Source organism: Poromitra crassiceps, assembly GCF_964638095.1.
Source record: "Poromitra crassiceps genome assembly, chromosome: 12".
In the NCBI taxonomy this organism is placed as follows: Eukaryota; Metazoa; Chordata; class Actinopteri; order Beryciformes; family Melamphaidae; genus Poromitra; species Poromitra crassiceps.
The window spans coordinates 37,647,981-37,666,308 of record NC_139632.1 but is presented as its reverse complement, the minus strand read 5'-3'; the positions used below and the strand labels follow the sequence as shown (position 1 = coordinate 37,666,308).

Below are 18,328 nucleotides of genomic sequence, written 5' to 3'. Positions count from 1 at the left end.
TGTGTGGAGTGTCTCAATTGATAGTTAGATGAAAAAGGGACAAGAAACTGTTTAAGATAGTATGGATAATTAAAATGTATACATTTAAAAATAAACTAACCAATGGTGCTGTCTTCTCATCATGGGAGAAGGAAAGTTAAGAGTTTCATACATTATGCAGTGATGTGTTGTGAAAGGACAGCCAAGAATAAATCTGCATATTCTATTATAGATTACACTAAAGGAAACAAGATTTGTTTTGGATGCAGCCTGATATACAACATCAGCATAATCCAATATCGGTAAAATAAGTTGTAAAGCAAGTTTCTTTCTAACAGAGAGAGAAAAGCAGTTTTTGGAGCGGTAGAGAATGCCAAGACTAAAGTTCAATTTTTTTACAATATTATCAATGTGACATTTAAATGAAAGTTCAGAGTCTAACCATAGGCCAAGATATTTGATGTGTTCAACTTTTTGCAGTGGCATACTGTCAAGACAGGAAACAATAAATGAGCAATTTTTTGATTTAGAGTTAATGCTTTGACGGGTACCAAAAATCATAGTATGTGATTTAGTTTTATTAAGAAGTAATTTATTAGCTGCAAGCCAGTGTTGAAGAGTATTAAAGTCAGATTGCAGAGCTGATTCAATTTGTCTTAAACTAGTTTGAGATGTATAAATAACTGTATCGTCCGCATAAAGCTGAACACAGCATTCAGAAAAAATCAAAGGAAGGTCATTAATAAAAATGGAGAACAGAAGTGGACCAAGGGTTGAGCCTTGAGGCACGCCATGTTGTTGTACTAACATATCAGATTTGTTACCTTGTATGACAACACATTGTTTCCTGTTATGCAAATATGCATTGAACCAGAGTAGAGCATTGCGAGACAGACCAACAGAAGAAAGTTGATCTAAAAGAAGGTAGTGGTCAACAAGATCAAATGCCTTGGTCAGATCGATAAAAATCACACCTGTTAGCTTATTATTGTTAGATGCAGAGAAAATGTCATTTGTGAGTTTTAGAAGTGCAGTGGTAGTGGAATGATTTGATCGAAAACCAGATTGGAAAGGAGACAGAATATTATGCTTATCTAGATAGCGTGCAATTGATCATAAATCAATTTTTCAAGTACTTTTGCAATAGAACAGATGATTGAAATTGGTCTATAATTATTTGGGTCTAGAGCATCACCCGCTTTGTGCAAAGGAGTGACCCGTGAACATTTAAATATAGCAGGTATTTCGCACGTAGATAGAGACATATTGAAAAGATCACAAAGAGGATACATGAGAATGTGGGATGATAATTTAAGGAATTTGGTTTCTATATGAGTCTGGACCAATGATAATAGCTTCTGATTTATCTGAATTAAGCTGAAGACAGTTTTGAGAAAGCTTTTAACATCTGTAAGACAGGCCTGTACATTGACTAGTTGTGTTGTGTTCTTGAGTCAAATGAGAAATAAATATGGGAATCGTCCACATAAAAATGAGAGAAAACCCGTTCACTGGAAGAGCTGGTAGGATGCAAACTACTTCCCCAAATGTGTTTGCCGCAGGCAGGCTTTTCTTAAAGGAACACTCTGCCCATTTTCAACCAGCTTTGTATCATTAGAACATCAGTAGTATATCAGAAAACTGTGAACTGTTTTGAAGTCTGTCATTTAATTTGACAGTTATTGAGTGTTAAAGTGTGGACCAGTGACATCACTGGTCCACACTAACTCAAATTAATAACTCATTAACTCAAATCAACTCTCAATAACTGTCAAACTATTCATCATTCATCTAGTTTGACAGTTATTGAGAGTTGATTTGAGTTAATGAGTTATTAATTTGAGTTAGTGTGGACCAGTGATGTCACTGGTCCACACTTAAACACTCAATAACTGTCAAATTAAATGACAGACTTCAAAACCGTTTACAGTTTTCTGATATACTACTGATGTTCTAATGATACAAAGCTGGTTGAAAATGGGCGGAGTGTTCCTTTAACTTGCCTGTTGAGAGATCTTTGAACACAACTTAAAGATCTCTCACCCTGATACTAACTTACAGGGTGTTCACCACAGGCAAGCTTTTCTTAACTTGCCTGTTGGTTGAGAGATCTTTGAACACACCTTATCTCTCACCCTGTTACTAACATACAGTGTGTTCACCACAGTCAGGCTTTTCTTAACCCTGTTATTAACGAAGGGTGAGAGATCTTTTCAAGAGTGAAGAAGGAACTGGTTGAGTTGATGCTTGTGGAAAGGTTTTCTCAGGTGAGACACTATGAATAGGGTAAACGTTTTAACAAATAGATATCACCATGAAACCTCCCCAGTTGATTACTTACATCTATATGACAAGATTATTTTGCATTACAAGTTTTCTGAAATGTTTTGTTTAAATATGCAAATAATGCATTATCTACTTAAATATGTGCTAAGTTGTGTACATTTCCAGAGCAGAAATCTGTACATTAGATAAAACCAGGTTCAAAATTATTTTCTCATTTTGTTCACATATACCCCTTTTTTTTTTTATCAAAATTACCGCTCATATGTGTTTTTTAAAAATAGGCCATTGACAGTTTCACATCACCTCCCAACACATTTACAGTTGTTTCGGTGCATGAGGGCTCTATAACGATAATCCTCAGGTAGGTAGTTTTAGGACGTACATTTTCACAAGGACGGAACAAACAGGCTGCAATACTCTAATCTGTACAGGTAGGTGTTCTTTCTGCTAGGCTCTAGGCCTGCTGCACCTGCCCACTTTGTTAGCTGCAGGGTCATCAGCTGGGGACTGCTCTTAGATGTTTCACCCCTTAGCCCAGAACATCTCCTGGTGGTGGGGCAGTGAACAGGGACGTCTACCTGACACTCCCTGCAGCTAACCTTCTTCAGGAGTTGCTTGCTCCCCGCGCCTTGTCTCGTCTTCTCAGCCAGAACCAAAAGCTTGCCTTCTCCACCTCCACGGATATCTCCCTCCCCTCGTTGCCTTGTGCAGTCTGGCTCCCCTTAGCCTCAGGTCCTTGAGAATGCGCGTTGTTGCGTGTCCAATAAACCCTTGAACACCGACTTCCACAGAGTAGAGCCTCATGCTGCATCCACCTTCCTTGCACTAAGTGACCAGAAATAAGCCATGTTCTTGCAGTGGGTGTTGCTTTCATTTGAATTTGCCTGCTATGACCATTGCGGAGAGAAGTGAAGAAGAGAAGGGAAATATTTGATAGATTTATTTTTATATACATTTCATTTCATTCATGGTAGTGTTTCATGATAATTTAAGTAAAACAGATCTATATATTAAACACCAATATGGTCGTGGACAGAGGGGGGCATTTCAAGTGCCGTCACCCTAGGGCACCACTTGGTCTTAATCCGGGCCTGTGTGAACATCCATGAGCACAAGATTTAGCCTAGGCCCCTCCCCCTTGCCTCTACAGAAGCACAGTGGACTGGAGACAGAAAGCGCCCAGAGGTGGAAAGTAACTAATTACACTTACTCAGATTACTGTAATTGAGTAGCTTTTTGTGTACTTGTACTTTTTTGAGTATTAAAAAAAAATCAGTACTTTTACTTAAAGGAATACGCTAACATTTTGGGAGATTCGCCGTTATCGTCACTGTGCGTGCCCTACAAACAGCGGTACAGCCCTCACGGCTACTTTGCTTTGCACTACAATGGCAGTCTATGGTACTTTTGCCTACTCCCATTCATTCACCCAAAATACACATTCCAACAGTGCCAGAAATACTCATGTACATGTTGTGACTCGTGTACTCACCACAGGATGAAATAATAATCCAACGTTATGGGAAACGGTCATTCTTGAAGTAAATCCACACACCGAGAACTAACAAAGAGTAACCGAAGGTACTTCCTTGTTTGCCATGAGGCCCATGTGCTGTATGACTGCACACAGCGCATGCATGCGCCTCATGGGCATGGCAAACGAGGAAGTAACTTCAGTTATTCTTTGTAATCGTGCATTCCTTTATCGCAAAATAACTGGGATGTGGAGGCTAAATGACGTCACATCCGATTTGTTAGCGTTCCATTTGCAGAAACCTTGAGCTGGGAAGTTCACTGTTCACTGGTCAGATCCAGTCGCTAGCCAGGCTAGCCATTAGCAATAACAGTTGATAACAAGGCATTTTGCGCATACAAACACTGCAGCAACATCTCCACACAGATAGAAGTTAAGCAGTGCTGTGTGTACAGCTGATTTAATGAGACACAAACAAGACAGAAGTGCTAATAAACAACATTTACTATGAATATATAACTACTGTTGTTGCACGGCGCAGCCATCTTGGATTTTTGAGGTCGGGGCTGCTGAGGCTAGCCTGGGTAGAGCAGGTCACGTGGGGGCTGGGTTTACCTAGGCTATGCTGAGGCTCCTACGAGTTTGGAATGGTAAATACCAGCTCTGCTGACATCACCATCCCAGCTCATGACCTTTGAACCATAAGATTACCAGTTCCCAGTTATAAAGGAATGCACGATTAGCTCGGGGGGAGGCTGTCTGTGTGTGGGGGGGTGGCGTGGTATCGGTCGCGTCCGACGTCACGTTTGTGACACAAAACGTAACTGACAGACAGACAGACACTGCCCGCCGGTCCGTCTAGAGTAGACAATTTTATAATAAGAAGATTAACCATTAAGAAAGTCTGATGTCATTATCAAGTGGCAAAAAAATTGCATTTCCTGCAGGTGTGTTATATCGCCTACTGTTCACAACTGATCTGATAAACAGCCGTATAGGTTGGAGGGTCATTTTAAATGGATTGGTAACATTTAGACCGAAGAAAAAACAGAAGTTTGTGGATATTAGTGGGTTTATGGGCCAATCTAAAAGGGGCTATATTAGAGCAATCTAATCACAATCAAAACTGTGTGCAATCATATATCCGTCACAATATTTCTGTCATGGTTTTTCACCACAGTGAAAGGCTGACACAACCATACCCTCTCATGCAGGGGAAATGCTTCTAACTGCAGTTGTGGGTGTCGGCTTGTCGCAGCCGAAAACAAGCTTTGTGGTCACAAAAAAGGAACTCATGTTTAAAGCCATGAAACTGTAAATTTGTTTGGTCATATATAGCCTACCTCTTCTGAGATACTTGAATTTACTTATGTTGTTGCCTGATGAACATGGGAAAATGTTTTCCTCTGACACTCAACTATTCAGTTTTAATTGTGGCACTATCACAGTGGTGACCCGCTCTGGGGACAGTGGCAGGTGGGGAGTTTGACTGCGGCGGTAACGCAGGTGTCGTAAGGCGAGCTCAGGGAGGACAGAAACCTCCCGTGGAGCAGAAGGGCAAAAGCTCGCTTGATCTTGATTTTCAGTATGAATACAGACCGTGAAAGCGGGGCCTCACAATTTAACATGCACTGTTTATCAATATGCACTGTCCCTATGAAATAAATAAATAAATGAAAATGAAGTAACCTATGGGCCTGCATTTTGTAAAAAAAAATGTTTTGAATGTTTTTTGTCTCTTGTGTCAATAAAGTTTGTTTTTCCCCGATTTCACCTCCTCGCCTCAAGTCATTCGAAATGTTTAGAACTTGGAACAATCTTATGGCCAAAACACACAGAACGCGTAAGCGCAGCCAGTTTTCATGTTAACTGATCTGACCGTCCGCACTATAATAATAAAGAATAAACACATGTTGCATGCAAGTGTAATTACATCTGAATTAGGTCAACAACAGACACGTTTGATGTTAAATCCAACAAACCGGAGCTCTGAAATGAAACCCACCACGTCAATTGCCCAGGACAAAATGATAAAAAAAATTATTTTCTTTTTTGAGGGAATGTAATAATTTTATCTATCACATCCGCTATTTCTGTTGCTCTTTTTCCCCCAATATTTTAGTAAAAAAAAATCTTAACAGTACACAAACAAAACACACGAACAGGCTCGGACAGAGAAAACAAAAAACAACAACAGAAACATCAACATTCAATATTAGTACCATGTGGTGCTACAAGCCGCTTAAGGGGTCCACGAGCAACCAGCGGGGCGAGTCACCAGAATCCCGTTAGCGAAGGGCAGAACCAAAATGATCCCTTATTTTGACAAAATGTTCCATACGTTTATGGGCAATTAGAGGGTAATTGTGCTTTTTGCTTTAATTGAGTGTACCTGTGCTGTAAATCCTGTGTTATTGAGACGGCGTCCAAAATTAGCACCAGCCACCAGCCAAATGCTGGTAATATATGCAAGTGGCTGGTAGATTTGCTTCACTCACCATCCAAAAAACCCACAATGGTAATCTATTGAGTGGCTGGTAAAATTTTAACATTCACTAGCACTACATTTGACTAGTGGACAAAAAAGTAAATTTTTGACCCTGTATTGAGCTCCAGGTGAATTTATATCTCATTATTGTGCTGTTGGCTTTTGAGTGTTCAGGTGGCTGTGCTGTAAATCCTGTTGAGAGTCAGGTGAATGTGTCAGTTATTCTGGATACTGCATACCGGTATGTGCGCTGTGAGGGGGGGAGGGGGGGGGCCTTTATGTGACCATGCCATCATGTCATAATCCACCTGGGCATAAGATGTTGGGAGAAGTACATTCCTCTATACCGGTGGAGAGGAGTGAAACAAGATCCCTAACGGAATTAAATCTGCATATTCTCTAAATGGTTTTAAAAACCTGAAAAAGATTATGGCTGAGTAAACTAGAGTAATGTGCAAGGCGAGCCTTCTGTTGTAATGGTTATTTAACTTGTGTGTTTTTGTTGATTGTTCTATTTGGTTTATTCGATGTTATGTGTTACCGTATGACCAGGAACCATGTTGGAAATAAGTGTTCACACTTTTAGATGTCTAAATAAAAGCTAAGAAGGTCCCCTTTAAAATAGGACCAAAAACAATAGTACAAAAGATTGAAAAATGTCCTGACCATGAGCCTAAACCAGGATATGCACCAGCGTCTAAAATGCAATTTACTTTAGGGGTGGTTAACATCACGAGCTCGTAACTGTGTCACAGCTACCAACAAGGAATGGCTATCATACCAAAATATCATCTACAGACATGTATCTTATCAAAGATCATAAGCAAGTTTTGCCACCTTGAGTGGTACTGACAAGTGACATTTTGAGCTCTGGCCCACGGACTATTATCCTTCCATCTCTCTCCCTAAAGGAGATGCTCAGCTGAAAAGGTCAGGTGGCATGTACACAGACATGTCCACCTCTGAACTTAGCCAATCCAAATGCCCCCATAACCACCAGCAAGAGCGACAGGCAGCTGACGGGCTCTTCCTGTATGAGCCAGGGAGGTTCCATCAAGGTATTTTAGAGTTTCATCTATGAAAGGAAAATAAGAAGGACAGAGCACATGAGAAGATTGGCGTTGGCGATAGAGAAATGGGACAAGATTAGAAAGAGGAGACAAGGTATAACCACAACAACAACAACACTTACTCATATATATCATCGCAGAGGAGACAGTAGCCTTTTCGGTTGCATGCTGTTTGTATGCTTTCCCTGGTCATTCCATCCACAAAGAGGAGGTCCAGGATGGTCTTATGGTAGCACGTTTTGGTTTCTACCAGCTCAAACATGCTTGGGTCCATCTGGTTGTGGTTGCATTGAGCGTGGGAAAACATGGATGAGCATTTCCCCGTTCATCGTCTCTGGAACACCTTCCCACTTCCTGCCAGTATGACAGGAGGTGGTCAGATGGTCCCCAGTGAACCACGTGGTGAACATCTGGTACCTCAACAGTCAACACCAAGTCCAAAGGCCACAGTCGCAATTACACATCTGATAGTGCTGTCGGTATGGGGAAACTCCTCTAAGATCTCCTTTTGTGATTGGGCATCACTGTGGCTGTGATACGTCTCGATAATGCACGTGTGCATTCCAAGCACCTTCACCTAGTGCATCCATGATGTCACCATACACCTTGGGGACAGTTGTTATTGTCCTGTGATGAAAGCACAATATAATAAGCTAGTAATGTAAAATCCAAATTATATTTTTTTTATGGCACATTGTAGAATTATAGAAATTTTATATTATGTGAATGTGTCTGACCTGCAATAAACTATGGTCTTGTCTGCATTCTTCCCACAAGTCCACAGCTGCTGAACAAGCCAGCCAACATGCTTAGTCAAGTCTTCGGTTGGACACTTCTGGATTTCCAGGTGAATATTTGGCCTTGGATCAAATAATGGTGTAATTAGTAATAGTCTAAGATGTGACTAGGCACATAAACTAATCCTTTTAGAGGTTTATCATTGAATAGTTAGCATTTTGTGATACTTTAACATGTTATATCGGTCTATTTGTTGTATTGTTCTAGTGTTTGTGTGTATATACAGGAACCGGCGCTCATCCAGAGCAGGAAAATTGTCGCGTGCACGCGTGTGTTTGAGAGAGAGACGCTGATATTCAAAGACCGTATAGACCTAAACATAAGGCTATTATCGTTTGCCATTAAGATGTGAAGAACGCATTGTTTGCGCGTGTGTGTGAGGGAGAGAGAAAGAGGGGGAGACAGAGTATGGACTGGACACCTGGAGAGCGTGCAGCACTCAGTCCTGAGTTCTGAGACACATTACATTAGATTGGCAGTTTGCAGGCCACCGGGTTGGGTTGGGTTCGCAATTAAGGTGCCATGGCACTAGTCCGACACCTCATGAGTCCGAGCCTTAGAAAATGGATCCACGATGACCAGGATGACTGATTTCCCCTTTAGACCCCGGAAGGCCTGTGGTGAAATCCATGCACAGGTGGGACCAGGGTGGGGGCGTGGCACAGGCAGTGGGCGGAGCAGGCCGGGAGGGCATTGGCGAGGAGATACCACAGGCTGCCACATGGTCGGCCAGAAGAATCTCTGCCTTTTCCCCGGATGGCCCACCAGACGAGACGGGACCAATGCCCCCCGCACATACAAGCGGCTCCGACTCAAGGGACGTTCCCAGGGTGTCCACCCGCTATGCCGACCACCCGCAATGCCGACTTTAGGCGTGGGGGAGAGGTTAGGTTTAGGGTTAGGGTTTGGGGGAGGTTAGGTTTAGGCGTGGGGGCTGGGAGAGCTTAGCTAGCCGGTCCACCGACACGCTGCACGCCGCCTCGCTCAAATGGTTCTGCTTGTGGGCTATCGGCATTGCGGCCTGTCGGCACATAGACGCGGCACCGTTCCCAGGCCCTGGATCACCCCCACAGGACCGGTTTGATGATCTGGTACGGCGCCAGGATGGACTCGGCACTCCTCTCTGTAGAATCAAAGATCATTAAAAGTACTGAAACAAATTTGAAAATTATATCTTTGAATATATGTTTCCAATTTTTATAATGAAAGCCTTGGGGTTGGTTAGGGGTTTAGGCGAAAGCTATCGCTTGGCACCGCCCCTGGTGCCTAGGGCCTTTGGGGGTGGCTAAAACCTCTCAACCAGACAGCCCATTCGACTCCGCCCACTGGCCATCAGCAGAAGGAGACAGACCAATGGGAACACAACACAACACAGCCAGCAGAGAAGGCGGGGCCACAGTTGTATTAAAGCCAGTGTTCTCAGGTCCAAGGTGTCACTGTTTGATGTGTACATCTGAAGATAAAAGACATTGAGACAGAGCAGATAAGAGCACTAAATACATTGAAAATAGAGGCTGAGGACACAGCCAACCAGTCCTGCCAACCAGACAGACAGAAAGCATGAAGCATCTCCTTCTTCTCGCACTCTTTGGATGGGCAGGTACGCTACAGCATTGATACATGAGCATTAATTACATCTGATGATGCATGAGTTAAAACAGGACATCTAATGGTGTCACAGACTCACATGGAGCTATGTCTAACTGGATGTCTATGATACAGGAATCGTGTGTTTTTTGTCTGTTCCATATTTTCACTCTTCATTAAACTAATGCAGTTGCCCTGGAGGAAGAGAGCAAGATTGTTGGAGGGTATGAGTGCCCGGGTCCTGTACCCTACCAAGCTTCTCTCCAAAGATATGGCACCCACTCATGTGGAGGGACTCTTCTGTCTAGTCAGTGGGTGCTGTCTGCTGCACACTGCGGAACAGGGTAAGAAAACTTTGTCACTAACCACTCCTAGCAGCTTGTTTGTAACAGTTTAGCTGGATTTAAAACTGGTGTTGTTGTTTTTTTCTCTGACTGCGTTTGAAAACCTATATTTGACTGTAACTGACGGCACGGTGGCTCAGTGGTTAACACTGTTGCCTCACAGCAAGAAGGTCCCAGGTTCGAACCCCGGTCCGTCCCAGGTCCTTTCTGTGTGGAGTTTGCATGTTCTCCCCGTGTCCATGTGGGTTTTCTCCGGGTGCTCCGGTTTCCTCCCACCATCAAGAAAGACATGTATGTTAGGGTTAATACTCCTGTCAGTGCTCCTGACCAAGGTACTGGCAAAAGAACTGGAGTTGGTCCCCGGGCGCTGCACAGTGGCTGCCCACTGCTCCTAGTTCTAGGAAGGTTCCTAGTAGAGGATGGGTCAAATGCAGAGGATGAATTTCCCCAAGGGGATAAATAAAGGATAACTTAACTTAACTTAACTGTAATTCATGAGTTAATGGTTTTGAGTCCCTTGAAACTTTGGGTGGGTAGTAGGGATGTCAACCAATAACCGACTGTTTAAACATTAACTGATTAATACTATCAGTTATACCATGGTCTGGGTGAATACTCGATTCTGATTGGCTGCAAGGTGTCCATTAATTTGGGATAATGTACAGTGATAATGTACACCTAGCTAAATGGTCTGTTCACCGTTCATATCAATGCGCCAGGATCACGACAGAGCCGTTTGAGCTCTATATCACCATTAACGCTTAATATGACACTTTTATAAGTTTATACAAAAATTGAGTCGGTCAAAGTAACTATTTAGATTACCCCTGTGTGCTCAGTTTATTAAAATAACGGCTATTTAGAAATCTGATTTTCGTTCTGGTCAGCTGACAGAAGCCGGGCTCTCAGCTGTCAACTGTCAAACCCTCTGTTTACAACTTGCAGCAAGCAGCAGCCAGGCGCTCTGGGAGAGCGCGCACTGCCTCTTATCACTGATACAAATCAAGTCGAAGCGGAAAAAGACCAGATCAACAAAAAGAAAACAACGAAATGGGCAGTTAACAGCAACACACTGAGAGACGTCCTTGTACAAAACATACCTGGACTCCAACATACTGAAAGCTTCAGATGGTTTTCAGTCTACTCCGAGCGTGGCACACGCCTTTTACGTCTATAAGACCCGCAGACGTTAACGCAATTCCCTGGAATGGAAGTTTAAACGAGCCTTACATGGCGTTGCATTCTTAGACATTGCCGTTTTATTTTGTATGTAGGCTATGTATGTAAGTTACATACAATTGGCCAAATTATTAGTTAGCTTGACTCTAGAATTGTTCCAGGTGCAGGCACTAAGCGGCCATTTTATCCAATGATAGCCTAATCTTGAGCAGCTGAGGGGACTATTTTGTCTCGCCGGTTCTCAACTCATATTCAAGGTTATGAAAACTAGATTTTGTGGGCAAAATGCATGAAAATATAAATGAATGGTCTTGTTTTGTTTCTTTGGCAAGTGACCATGGTATAAGCGGGTTAATGCACTTCCAGGTGTCCATTATCAGAAATTAATGGACTTTGCGGAAGCAACCGTCCTCGGCTTTCGCCTTGGACGGTTCACGCCTCCGCGTCGTCCATTAATTTCTGATAATGGACACCTCGTCGTGCATTAACCCTTACTTAATCAGTAAAAAAAAGGTTATTTTACCCCAAGTAATTATGCATGGTAAAATAAAAATAAGCTATACAATCTACTTCTTAAATAACTCATGCACGCGACATGCTGTGTATTGTGTGTATAGGCTATCTTCACATTTAATTGTCATCCTCTTAAATTAAGTCTTAACCACACCACATATTCAGCCTTGAGTAACGTTAATTGACAATAGAGAGGCAAAGTGAACATCACTTCCTGCTTTTCTCCCTGTACCAAGCGCTGAAAAAATATGAATGGCGGTGAATGGAGAATAACGTTACTTTTTTGATCCCCTTTTGAATTGTGCCACGGGGTGCCAACGTTAATTTTGTCAATTTAAAACGTAACTTTGCATGTCAAGAAAGTCGCAGTTTGTCACCATACTGTTGCACTATAAGTTATAAATCAGAAAGACTACATACACTGTCGCCTAGTGACTTCACTTTCTCTACCGGCAAAGCTGAAGACCGGCGACATGCCACGAGCTTCCACGAGCTATGTAGTTTTTATACGAAACTAACCCCTATGTTTCATCTTTTGCTCCTCTTTAAAATTTGCTAATAAGTGTTGCGCCAACTTCCCCAGCCAGGGGAATGCATTAGGCTATAAATAGTACATTTTAATCTTGACAGTTATTTATTTCCGTTAATGAGTGTCTGTTGTCAGTCAGGGGAAAAAAATCATTTTAGCCATCCCTAGAGGGAATGCTAAGGAAGCTTCTCTCTATAATGGATTTAACTCTTCCAGGCGATATAATGCTATACAGGTGAAGCTGGGGCTGCACAGCATCAAGCATTCTGAGCGGACCCAACAGCTGTTCGACGCCACCAAGGTTATCCTTCACCCTGCCTACAACCGTAACATCTCTCTGGACAATGACATCATGCTGATCAAGCTGAGCCAGCCGGCCTTTCTGAACCCCTATGTGTGGCCGGCTGCACTCCCCACACACTGCAGCGGCGCCGGTGCAGGGACGATGTGCGGTATCTCTGGATGGGGGAGGCTTTCTCCCAGGAAATACGGCTGTGAGTTCACAGTAAAATAGTTTTGTGTTCTTTCAAAAAGCCAATAGTTGTACTTATCTTACAAGGTATAGAGAGCCAAACTCATGCCTTCTTCCGGGTTAGGCATACGTACAAAGGGATTTCATCCACCATTCTTTTTTCAATAGACATTTCGTAAAATGCGTATAAAATACTTGGTCAAACCAAGGGATTCAGCTATATTTAGAATCAGGAGAGCCAATATCATCATGATGATCATCATCATCATCATCATCATTCATCAGTATATAAATGGGACCAATATGTCACTGCAACCAAATAATGTTCTCAAAACAGAGGATCTAGGCATTTGTGACTGTTACAACACCTCCTGTACTTTCTTCCTGTTTTCAACAACAAACACCGTCAGTTCAAAACGGGACTGTTTTGCGTGATACGGTTCTTTAAACAGGACTCATGAGACAGGTATTATTCCAGAACACCAGTCAAACAGTCTCTCTCCTGGGTTTAGATATTGAAGTCCATCTCTTGACACAGAAAGCCTACTAGCCACAGATAGCTTCCTGCTTTTACCAAAATGTCTTTCCTTCTGAGATTAGTCTCTAAACTTCTCCCAAAAACATGTCATCTTGGCTTAATGGCACCCACGTTGTCTCTCTGTCTCAAAGATCTCATCTGCACAGGTGAAGCCTCTTCCCTAAATTAGACATGAGGCCCGCCCACCTAGCCGGTCAACCAGTCCATCACATAATATTCAAATACCGGCCGATTGACAACTAAACTAACCCAATAAATGCTCATAAACTGACATTTAAGCTGCAGACAGATCTGACCTTCACAGTATGAACTGTGGAGTATTTGCCATGCTCTACTTAATGGCATTTAACAAAATTAATTATAAATTTTTATTAATTACAAAATTATTAATAAAAACAACTCCTTTATCTCTGCTCATTTCCTCGGATCCAGCAGCGTCACCTGACAAGTTGCAGTGCCTGGATGCCCCCATCGTGAGTGACCGCGACTGCCGTGAGGCCTATCCTACTGTCATCACTAACAACATGATCTGTGCTGGGTTCATGGCGGGAGGCAAAGGGACTTGTCATGTAAGTTCAAGCTCACAGCCACAACACACACACACACACACACACACACACACACACACACACACACACACACACACACACACACACACACACACACACACACACACACACACACACACACACACACAGCTTCTTTATTCTCAGATTTGGTGAATGACCCACTTTAAAAATATCTGTTTGTGCTTGCTCTCTCTCTCTCTCTCTCTCTCTCTCCTTCCTCAGGGTGACTCTGGGGGTCCCATGGTATGTGATGGGAAGCTCCAGGGTGTGGTGTCTTTTGGGAGTAGTCCATGTGCTCACAGAGGCAAGCCCGGGGGGTTCACAAAAGTGTGCAATTACATCTCCTGGATCAAGAAGACAATGGCACGTGGCTGAGCAGCAAAGACTTATGAAGCTATTAAATGGGGCATCCATCAAACCTGTGTGTAATAATGTCTTGGATTTTCAATAATGAAGACTACTTAGCAGCTAACGCCCAGTTCAGGTCATATCACAGTGCACGCCCCCTTTCTTTGAGGTTATATAACCCATTCATTGTTAGGCTCGCCCCCTTTCACTGATGCTATCTCCTCATTCATTCAGTTTACCACGCTGCATGTGGCAATAACCAATCAGCCCAAGCTATTCCTTTCCAGCTGATCCCAATCACCTAATCAGCGTAGTATATCAGGGTCCATGTTTTACTCTGTTTGCTATGTGCTGCGTATGTGCCATGTGTCATTAGGCTCGTTTGAGATGAGCAAGTTCTGCGCAGATTCGACCAGCGCCTTGATTGCCCCGTTGCATGATGGTTAGAAAAGTTGTCCGACTTGCTCCGCCTGCCCGACTGCGTGAGCTACGGGACTCTCGTGAGAGCGAGGCGGGCGCAGATTTGGAGCGAGGCGCCGCAGTTGCTCCCCACCAACTGCGCCCGACTGCGGATGACAGAGGATGACGAGAAACGCATCAAGCTGAGCGCCCATTGGTTCAACACAGGTGCATCACAAACCACAGTGAAGTGTAGAAACTTCAATTTTATATCTAATCCAAGCTGTCACTCCATATTTTACATAAATACCACCTGTAATGCCTACATTGAAATAAAAAATAATTAATCTGAAGGGCTGGGTCATTTGAGCAGTGGCGCTAATGCATATTTTAACTTGTTTACAAACCGCTGTTAAACAAAACTGTAGAGTGTAGAAGAAGAAAAGCAGCAGTGAGTGTACAGTCTGGGGTGTTTGACTTGTTGACGTCTCACCTGACTGCACTCGTCTGGTTTCCAGGCAAGTCGGCAGTCAACTCAAATGAGCCTATTCTCAGTTGCTGATCATCATCGCTGAAGCAGTTGTTTTCACCCCACCTCCTCCCCTGACCACCACCATCGTCATAACTCCTCAAGAATTCCCTATGGGGGATTTCCTATCCTATTCTTCACTGACGACGCCCTCTTATTATCTCAGGAGAGCATCATCATATCATGGAGTCATACGCAAAAATGTATTTGTTGTATCATTAAAGCTTGTTAAACTTTCTACTAGTCTCTCATTATTGAATTACTGTGTGATTTACTGTGTGTACAGTGTAAGTAGCTAAGTAAAGCTTTATTTATATCGCACTTTTCAAAACAAATTACAAAGTGCTTTCCAAAGAGATAAAACAAGAGGAATTAAAACAATTCAGAAATGATACAGTAATAATTACAATCACAATACAACAAATGAATACATAATCAAGCGAACGCAATTTTGAAAAGGTGTGTTTTTAAGAGAGTTGTAAAGGAAGAAACAGAGCTAGCCTGTCTGATCTCCTCTGGCAAGTCGTTCCAGAGTCGTGGGGCTGTGATGCTAAAGGCTCGGTCACGTCTGGTTTAGAACTAGGAACTATGAGCAGACCTGAGGATATCAGACTGCAATTAGGTTCGTAAGGGATTAATAGATTGGAGATATACTCTGGGGCCAACCCCAGGCGTGCTTTAAAGGTGATCAATAAAAAATGTAAATCAATTCTAAAATGTACCGGTAGCCAGAGAAGCTAAAACGGGTGCGGGATGAAATGAAGGCATGGATCATGACAGTTTCAAGGTTTTTTACATCAAAAAGATCTAATCTCACTGGTATTGCAAAGATGCACAAAACACATTTTCACAACAGACTTCACCTCGTTGTCAAAGTTAAGCTGGTTGTCAAAAATAATGCCTACATTTCTACAACGGGATTTGACGCAACCGGAGAATTAACCTAAATGAGATGAGAGATGGATGTTGGATGATTGATTGAAATTGTTTATTAGGAAATAACCCCTTGAGATGAACCATCTCGTTTTCAAGGGGGTCCCTATACAGGAATACAATACAATAAACACGATTAGACAAGACATTTAACAAAACAATAGACCAAGTGTGACAAAACAAAACAATAACATTAAATATTTCCGTAAATAGATAGGTATCAGGTAATAAGATTATGCAAAATAGGAGATCATACTTAAGGCAGAGTATTAAAATGAATCTATATATATTGCTAATGATATATTATATAATACAACAGATATAGTATAATAGATCTATGCATTAGGTGTCAAGTATTAACATTCATGATAGTGATAGTGACAATCATAATATTAGATTAATTAATTGATAGGATATAATTATAATATACATAAACACATATATACACATATACACATATACATATACATATATATATATATATATACATATATACATACACATATATACAGAAGCCATATATACAGATGCTATGAAGGAATCATCGGCAAGTACAGCTAGTCCCATAATAAGAAGACATTTTTTGAACATGTGGAAAGATAAAAACACGATTAAAAAAACACAATTTCAGACGGCAGCCCGTCTTTATTGTCACACAAACACACTATACAACACATGCATGGGGCCACTACACACACTCATGCTGACGGTGGCCGGTGAAATATGTCCTCTGCATTTGATCCATCCAGGCTTGTCCTTTCCTCCAGGGGGCAGGCCAGGAGCAGTGGTCGCTATTTCTTTCCAGCGCCCGGGGACCTTCATTGGACCATCATTGGACCAACTTCAGATGTTGTCGTCACTGGTTGGATGACAATCTTCTGCATGTTTTTAGTGGGGGGTTATGTACGGAGGAACCCCCGCAAACTCCACACAGAAATGCCCTTTCGACGAGATAGCCCACATGGGCAGTAGGCACTGAAGATATGGGGGGGTCACAACTCCAGCGCCCACAGCGTCCCAGGTGAGAATCAAACCCAGGACCTTCGAGCTGTGAGGCGACAGCGCTTACCACTGCACCACCGTACCCCCGTACACCGTACACCGTACACCGTAGATGATATGAAACGAATATTTGCAGGTAAATTATTCCAATCAGAAGGAGCTTTAAACATAAAGGATTTCTTAGCCATTGTCTTAGAAACTGCAGGAACAGAAAAAAAGAGCTGTGTGGAGTGTCTCAATTGATAGTTAGATGAAAAAGGGACCATAAACTGTTTAAGATAGTATGGATAATTAAAATGTATACATTTAAAAATAAACTGTAACCAATGGTGCTGTCTTCTCATCATGGGAGAAGGAAGAGTTTCATACATTATGCAGTGATGTGTTGTGAAAGGACAGCCAAGAATAAATCTGCATATTCTATTATAGATTACACTAAAGGAAACAAGATTTGTTTTGGATGCAGCCTGATATACAACATCAGCATAATCCAATATCGGTAAAATAAGTTGTAAAGCAAGTTTCTTTCTAACAGAGAGAGAAAAGCAGTTTTTGGAGCGGTAGAGAATGCCAAGACTAAAGTTCAATTTTTTTACAATATTATCAATGTGACATTTAAATGAAAGTTCAGAGTCTAACCATAGGCCCATATATTTGATGTGTTCAACTTTTTGCAGTGGCATACCGTCAAGACAGCAAACAATAAATTAGCAATTTTTTGATTTAGAGTTAATGCTTTGACGGGTACCAAAAATCATAGTATGTGATTTAGTTTTATTAAGAAGTAATTTATTAGCTGCAAGCCAGTGTTGAAGAGTATTAAAGTCAGATTGCAGAGCTGATTCAATTTGTCTTAAACTAGTTTGAGATGTATAAATAACTGTATCGTCCGCATAAAGCTGAACACAGCATTCAGAAAAAATCAAAGGAAAGTCATTAATAAAAATGGAGAACAGAAGTGGACCAAGGGTTGAGCCTTGAGGCACGCCATGTTGTTGTACTAACATATCAATGTACATTGACTAGTTGTGTTGTGTTCTTGAGTCAAATGAGAAATAAATATGGGAATCGTCCACATAAAAATGAGAGAAAACCCGTTCACCGGAGGAGCTCGTAGGATGCAAACTACTTCCCCAAATGTGTTTGCCGCAGGCAGGCTTTTCTTAACTTGCCTGTTGAGAGATCTTTGAACACAACTTAAAGATCTCTCACCCTGATACTAACTTACAGGGTGTTCACCACAGTCAGGCTTTTCTTAACTTGCCTGTTGGTTGAGAGATCTTTGAACACA

At 42.1% G+C, this 18,328-nt stretch overlaps 1 protein-coding gene across 2 annotated transcripts; it reads left to right on the top strand.

Annotated features, from left to right (window-relative positions):
- Window positions 1-9,548: 9,548 nt before the first annotated feature.
- On the top strand, window positions 9,549-15,293 carry LOC310787062 (trypsin-3-like). Of its 2 annotated transcripts, none has more exons than XM_083648400.1 (5): window positions 9,549-9,695; window positions 9,873-10,026; window positions 12,464-12,741; window positions 13,693-13,826; window positions 14,049-15,293. In XM_083648400.1, the coding sequence occupies exons 1-5, from the start codon at window positions 9,656-9,658 to the stop codon at window positions 14,199-14,201; spliced, it is 759 nt and encodes a 252-aa protein (XP_083504526.1). In that variant the 5' UTR covers window positions 9,549-9,655; the 3' UTR covers window positions 14,202-15,293. The 2 variants fall into 2 exon arrangements, with proteins under 2 accessions (XP_083504526.1, XP_083504525.1); XM_083648399.1 differs by having other exon boundaries at window positions 13,690-13,826.
- The last annotated feature ends 3,035 nt before the right edge of the window (window positions 15,294-18,328 follow it).

What these genes read in the sequence shown, in the direction of transcription:
- LOC310787062 (XM_083648399.1), top strand. Translation starts at nt 9,656, where the DNA reads ATGAAGCATCTCCTTCTTCTCGCACTCTTTGGATGGGCAG. An exon ending in CGCACTCTTTGGATGGGCAG is followed by an intron (nt 9,696 to 9,872) that starts GTACGCTACAGC and finishes AAACTAATGCAG; the next exon opens with TTGCCCTGGAGGAAGAGAGC. An exon ending in GAGGCAAAGGGACTTGTCAT is followed by an intron (nt 13,827 to 14,048) that starts GTAAGTTCAAGC and finishes CTCCTTCCTCAG; the next exon opens with GGTGACTCTGGGGGTCCCAT.